Source organism: Coccinella septempunctata, chromosome 2 (assembly GCF_907165205.1).
Source record: "Coccinella septempunctata chromosome 2, icCocSept1.1, whole genome shotgun sequence".
Classification (NCBI taxonomy): Eukaryota; Metazoa; Arthropoda; class Insecta; order Coleoptera; family Coccinellidae; genus Coccinella; species Coccinella septempunctata.
This window is the reverse complement of record NC_058190.1, coordinates 12,102,221-12,109,646: the sequence shown is the minus strand read 5'-3', so window position 1 is coordinate 12,109,646 and position 7,426 is coordinate 12,102,221. Positions and strand designations below refer to the sequence as shown.

The 7,426-nt window shown below is 44.4% G+C and overlaps 1 protein-coding gene across 1 annotated transcript; it reads left to right on the top strand.

Moving 5' to 3' along the window:
- The first annotated feature begins 1,194 nt into the window (after window positions 1-1,194).
- LOC123308101 lies at window positions 1,195-6,825 on the top strand. The gene is made up of 4 exons (XM_044890644.1): window positions 1,195-1,324; window positions 2,196-2,444; window positions 6,170-6,354; window positions 6,538-6,825. The coding sequence occupies exons 3-4, from the start codon at window positions 6,210-6,212 to the stop codon at window positions 6,822-6,824; spliced, it is 432 nt and encodes a 143-aa protein (XP_044746579.1). The 5' UTR covers window positions 1,195-1,324; window positions 2,196-2,444; window positions 6,170-6,209; the 3' UTR covers window position 6,825.
- Window positions 6,826-7,426: the final 601 nt, after the last annotated feature.

Below are 7,426 nucleotides of genomic sequence, written 5' to 3'. Positions count from 1 at the left end.
CCAAATTCGGAATTCTCGAATATTCTCCCCAGAAGAAATATTCTCGGTGGCGGTTATCTCTTTATCGGTAAAAGAAACTGTCGTTATCTGCAATCCACGTTGTTTTATACTGAATTCGGTGTGTTTTTGTGGACGGAAAAACAACGCCGAATGCAGAAAGACACTTTTTCTTTATTTTGGATTCTTACGGCGGATTAATGATGGAAATTTCAATTATACGGAATTTGAATTTAATAATCAGGATTCTGAAAAATATTTCCGAAATGAAACGGAATAACTATATTGAAACTGAAATCTCCATCAGACGGTGTTGCATTGTTTCAACTGGAAAATTCAGGGAAACGGATATTTAAAACGAGGCTTGATTTTTATTAAGAACAATCAAGTATCGTTACATCCCCCTCCCCTGGGAAAAATTGAAGTTGCGTTGAAGACACAAGTTCAATTTAATAAGGGGTAACTGGCCCATCAAAAAAAAAAAAAAAAAATAATAGGAAATTCAAATCGGTTAAGTGCTCGTTATCTTACCCTTACAGAGTTCTCATCCTAATCTAAACAGTACAATAGAAGTGATATCCGGATCTGCTCACAGGCGTTGTTCAGTAATCGTCCGGTGTGCGCTCCCTCCATGAAGTGCTTCTCTCCGATCCACGATCCATGATCCATATTCTGCGCTCTGCGTTACGCTCCGTGATCGGTGTCGTCCCTAGCTATGGACCGAAGTGCGTGTGATCTTTGATCCGATTGTCGGTAGACGTTTGACATAACCTATTCCGTGGCACTCTATGACTGTCGTTGGTTCGGTGGCATCTGTCAGAAACAACGTGCTTTTAGTGAAATGAAATTACTCCAGAATTGGGAAATGAAATCGATGGCAACATAAAACGGTGAGTACTCCATATCGATTGTCCCATTTCATATTAACGGTTGGATTTTAGGGAACTATCATTCACGATGAAATGGGCTGATGAGGCATCTTTGATGTTGACCACTTGTTGGCACTGTTTCCTTCTTGGATGTTGGTTCGGTGTATCATTTGACTACGAAGATGGGTCAGGCAGGTGAGTTTCGAATATCCCCTTCATCAAACCAGTCCTTTCGATTAGTACTTCAAGTGGGAAGAACCATTCACTAACTTGTGTTCTCGTTGTAGTTGGAAATGTACCCAAGCTTGACATCACTCGTTGTTGAAGCGAATTGGACCCTCTCACAACACTGGAGGTGGATGTGGACATTCACTGTGTGTCAGAATATTATTCGGAGTTGGAACGTAATCCCTGACGGAGGAATGGTGGAGGCTCTCTGATCCGACAGTCTCCGCTAGGTAGGTTAACAGCTGAACTTTCATTTAAAACTTGTTGGAGTAATTGATATCCTAGAACAGACTTAATTGCCACATAGGTTATGTTTTAACAGTAGAACATTGACAGTATACAGAGCTTTTCCAGTTTTCTTGGGAGAATTAATTGAACAGATCACGGATATGCACTTTCACCTGTATCGGTGTTACAATTTCATAGAAAAAGTTACACAGGAGAACAGTAGTAGAGAACTAGATACAATTCAGACTATCTTAGATTATCTCACCAGTTTTTAATGTAGTACGGTTAGTATTTGTTAATCGTTATTCATCTTATCTACTCTGAATACAATATTTAAAGCAATGGTTTGTCTCGGAACCTTGTGAATTCACAGAATAATTAATGTAACGGATTTCAAGCTGTGCTTCGCTCTGTCTACAGGATGTACCTTTCAGAAACACAGACAGATGACAATTTATATCGTTTTGACATGTCGGTGTTGCTGAACGGATTGGCTATATCCAAATGAATTTAACCATTTGATAATGTTTTCCAATTGTAATTGCAAAGCTTGAACGGTATCATGAATCCATTTAATTCACCGAACAAATTGTAGAAAGAAAGTATTGTTTTTAGTTAGATGACATTGTAGATACTGATTTGTTCGGTGAACCGAATAGGATATGAAATCTTCTACGGTGACGGTTGCTGTAAGGATATTGACAAAGGGTTTGTCAAATCAACGGTGGGATGGTTAACGGAACAGTAATTCAACATGACTGGGGATCATGTTTAATTAACGGGTGAACAGTAAAAATATCTCTATCCTGAGTGAAACGGTTTTAAATCTTTAATATGGATGTTGGTAACCTTCTTACCCTGTTCATCTTTCAGATCATACACTACAGGAGAGACTACCTTAATAACGGTATACGGTCCGGCGAATTTTGCAGCCAGTTTAGCTGCGAAACTGTCGATAGCGGATGATAACGGATTTGTGCGACGGAGAACTTTGTCACCTACATGGAAGCGAACTTCTCTACGGCGTAGGTTGTAATGATGAGCCTGCTGTTCAAAAGCCCTGTACAACCGAGTTTGCACAAACTCATGTGTTTCCTGCAGGTGCCGGATTTGTTCTGTACGGTGAGTCATGTCTCTATTTACTTCGGTTGGGTTACTGTTTTCCTCATTTTGGGGTTTTGTCGAATAAATCGCCCTAGGGACATTTAGTTCCCTACCAAAATTCAGAAAAGCCGGAGTAAACCCGGTAGACTCTTGTTCAGCGGTGTTAATAGCAAAAACTAATTCCCCTAACTTTTCATCCCAGTTTCTCTGATCGGTTTCGCAAAATTGTGCAATCATAGTTTTTAGGGTTCGATTTGCCCTTTCTACCGGATTACACTGTGGCGAGTACGGTGGGGTAAATCTGTGAGCTATATTCAGTTCCTGAAGGCTGTTTTTAAATAACTTGCTATCATACTGTACTCCATTATCGGAGATAACAACGGACGGACATCCATATTTCAGGATGATTTGTTCGTATAACGCAGAATAAACGGTTTTGGCTGTAGCTTTTCGCAACGGGCGGCACTCGATCCACTTCGTGAAGCGATCTTGCATGACCACAATGTAAGAATTACCTTTTTTACTTCGGGGTAACGGTCCGACGATATCTGTAGATACTTCCCTGAATGGTGCATCTGCCATCCTGTGTGGTTGCATCTTCCCAGCAGTTTTCTGTTGCGAAACTTTGTAACGTTGGCACTAAGTGCAGTTTCTAACATATTTCGCAATGTCTCGGAACATACCAGGCCAGTAGTAATTCCGGGCAATCCTGGAACTTGTCTTGGCGATCCCCATATGTCCGGCTAGTTCCGAATCATGATTCTCCTTCAGTACTTCGGAACGCTGTTCGGTGGGTACGCATAATTTCCAGGGTTGTCCAGTTCCAATTTCCGTGAAGTCTGATGCATCCCAAAAATGTCGGAACAGTTTCCCATCGATTATGGCATAATCTGGGAAATTTCCTGGGTCCTTCTGAACCTCCTGTAGTTTCCTGTTGTACCATCGGCAGTGAATTTCCACTTCGGCCAGGTATACGGAATCTACGGACGGTAAGGGATTCCGGGACAGACTGTCAGCAAGTTTATTCAGGGATCCCTTACGGTACTGTACTTCAAAATCAAACTGTTGAAGAAAAACGGACCATCGAGCAATTCTTCCCGACGGTGATTTTATAGAATTTAACCATTTTAAACTCATATGATCGGAAATGACCGTGAAATGGAATCCCTCTAGGTACGGACGTAGTTTCTCTATGGAAAATACGATGGCGAGGCATTCTTTCTCGGATACTGAATAGTTTTTCTCGGCTGGGTTTAATGTGCGACTAACATAGGCAATTACCCTTTCTTCTCCATCTATCACTTGTGTTAGAGCTCCACCTAGGCCTGTATCACTGGCGTCTGTTTGTACCACAAACGGTTTGGTGAAATCCGGACAAGCCAATATCGGTGACTCAGTCAACTTGTGTTTCAGGATATCGAAAGCCTTCTGCTGGTCTTCTCCCCATTTCCACCGCTGTTTCTTCTTGAGCAGCAGGGTTAGCGGAGAAACTACATTGGAGAAATTCCCGATGAATCGCCGGTACCAGCTCGCAACACCCAGGAATCGGCGTAACTCTCGGACGGTCTTGGGAGCAGGAAATGACACTATGGATGCCACTTTATCCGGATCCGTACAGATGCCTTCGGAAGTGACGACATGTCCCAGGTACTTCAGAGACTTCCGGACGAACTCACATTTGTCGGGATTGAGACGTAAGTTGGCTTCCCTTAGTCGTCTGAATACTTCCCTTAAGTTCTCCATGTGTTCTTCAAAGGTTTCCCCTAGAACGACTATATCGTCTAGATAGGCAAACGCTTTGGGCTCCATTTCGGGACCGATTACGGTATCCAGGAATCTCTGGAACGTGGCTGGGCTTGCATGTAAGCCGAATGGCATGACGGTGAACTGAAATAGTCCTCTTCCTGGGACCGTGAATGCTGTAATAGGCCGGCTATCCTTTTCTAACGGTATTTGCCAGTATCCCTGTTTCAAGTCAATCGTCGAAATGTATTTGGCTCTGCGTAATTTGTCCAAGATTCCCGAAATATACGGCAACGGATACGCATCTTTAACGGACACTTCGTTGACTGCTCGAAAATCGATACAAAACCGGTATTTACCGTCCTTCTTTTTGACTAACACAACAGGTGAACTCCACGGCGACTTAGAAGGCTCAATGACTCCCTCAGCCAGCATTCGGTCTACTTCCTGGTTGAAGATTTCCTGCATCTTCGGATTCTGTGGCCGGTATCGCTGTTTAATCGGTTCTGTCCCAGGTTTGAGTTTGATTTTGTGTTCTATCAGTTTCGTGGTGCCGGACAGCTTCTCGAACTCCTTCATTTCTCTGGCGAGAAAAGCATCCAACTTCTTTTTCTGCGCCTTGGTCAGTTCCAGCAAGTGCTCGCCAGCGGCGTGTACCTCCACAGTTTTTCCCACTTTAGGTGTTGGTTTGGAGATTAGTCGGCCTTCCAGATAGCACTCGGCGGTGCTAAGGTTAAGGGAAAAATTGTACACTCCCAGTACGTCCATTCCTAGTATGAGGTCTACCGGTACATCAGACACCAACAAAAACTTTATGTCGGTCAAAGAATAGTCAGCGATGTGTATGGCGGTAGTATAGAGTTTCGGCGTCGCGGTATACTGACCATTGGCAACTACCACAAAACCATCCTCAACGGGTTCTCCGGTGATTCCTTTGCGTTCACATTGGTCTGCCACTTTCTGACTGATGAAACTCCTCGTTGCTCCGGTGTCAATCAGTGCATTGTAGCGCTTCCCGGCTACTTTTACTTCCACCAGCGGACGGTTGTCGTTACACACGGTCGATACCATAGGAGTCAGCGTCCCCGGAGATATGGTCGACCCCTTCTCCATACCTCCCTTTAGTTTTCCGGGCGGCATGGACAATCGCTTGAGCGAATGTTTTTCCTCTGGCAACGAGAACAGAACAACCTCGGTCGTCCTCGACATTCCCGTCGCATGTGGCCGTATTCACCACATCGGAAGCACTGTGTTTGGAAACATACTTTCCTTGTCGGTGGATCAGTCCGGTTTCCCTGTGTTTCTTGTCGGTCTCCTTGTTGGTTTGATCGTCGTGTTGGTATAGGTGATGGAGTTCGGTTAGGTGGACCTGTATTTTGCTTGTCGACTCGTGCCGTTGGTCGATCCGGTCTTGGCTGGATGTTTCTAGGCGGTGACGGCGGTGTTTGTGGTCTGTTGTGACCTACTGGTACTGGTGGTTCTGAGTTTCCTGATATGTTTTCGGTGTCCAAGGAGAAACTGGCCTGTTGCCGGTTTTGTTGGGATGGACGATACGTCAGGTGGGGCTCGTCAAGAAGACCTGGTTTCGACGGTGGCCTGGTGTACTGGCTCATTTGCCACTGTACTAACTCGAAAACCTTTCCTTTTCGCAGGAGCTCATCGTAGGTGTTTGTCTCCTGGAATGCTAAGGCCTGTTGTAGGGTCGGTAACAGCCTCTGCCTGATGATTCGGATTTGTTCCGATTCGGTTGGTCTACTGTATGTAAGCTTCTGGAACAAATTCTGCATTCGAGTGACGTACATCAGCAGTTTTTCATCAGGGCCCTGCGTTCTCCTTTTTATTTCTTCCAACAGGTTCTCCTCATAGTTCACCGGTAAAAATGCTTCCTTAAGTTGCTCCTTGAAATCCTGCCAGTTCCTGAATGTACCCCTCCTGGGGATGAACCAATCCCTGGCATCCTTCCGCAGTAGTTCATAAACTGACTAGAACACTTGTTCTAGGGGCACCTTACGAGATTCGGCCAATCTCTCCACCTCCTCGATGCAGCCGCTCACACTACCTGTGCCACCAAATGAAATATTCCATTTGTGGACAGGAATGGTTGGCACCGGTGACGGTCGGGGTTCCGGTTCCAATGGTACTCTCTCTCTGGTCATGGTCCTGCCAGAGCTCACACGAGACGCAGGTAAGTGTGGAAAAGACACTCTGCGGGTAGAATTAATCCATCTTCTCGGTGTCGGATCCTCAGGTGATGCTGTCCCACAGTCCTGTGACTGTGTGACAGGTAATGCCGGCAATTGTCGCAGCAACGCTGTACATGTCCGCCTTGTCTCGTTCATGACATGTTCTAATGTTTTATTCCTTACAGGTGTACCAGTATGTGAGACATCAGCAGCTGTCGGAAGGTTGATCCCATCTCCAAGATCAATCAGGGATGTTTCAGCTCTTTCCGGTTGGATCGGGGACATCCCAGGTGAACTGGGAACCTCCACATCCAAGAGGGACCGTTCCTGCTGTCTGGATGGCTGTCCACGGGTGTTACTACTACTCAGTTGCTCCAGTGTCTCCAAGGTCTTAGTTGTAGTCGCCTTCAGTTGTTCGATCAGTTGTAACTGTGCTTCATTGGAAGTGACAATAAAGTTCAGTCTTCCCTGAATGTGTGTTAATCTTGTGAATATTCGCGAGAATTCGTTAGTCGCATTAGCGTGATTGAAATTTTGAAGTGCTTCCACTAGATCGGTGAGTTTATTTTGGCAAATGTCGATATCCAGTGTGGGGTTCATTGATGTGCAAGGCTGTAGCGGTATGTCTGACTGTAACACTTGTCGTAGTAGACTCCGCTTTGTCATCACAGTGCTTGGTATTGACTGTCCTCTCAGTTCCAGTTCATAAGTCAATTCATCACTGAGCAGCCTGTTCACATCCATGTTCAATGACATATAGTTCAACTATCTTGCCACCCGACTCACGATCCAGTAACCCACTCTCAATAAGTTCGATGCCCGGTATGAAATAATGTAAAGTTAAAGTTCAAAGCTAACACACGGAATAATTCAACACTGGTTATAATGTTTCAGTATCACTAAGTCCGATTAAATAGCACTATCACTAAAGCTCGGATGAACAACTAACTCAATAAAATTCACTTAAGCTCGGATGAATAATCAATTCAAAAAAAAAATTACTTAAGTCCGGATGGATAATTAATTCAATAAAATTCACTGAGACCCGGATGAATAATTAACTCAATAAAATTC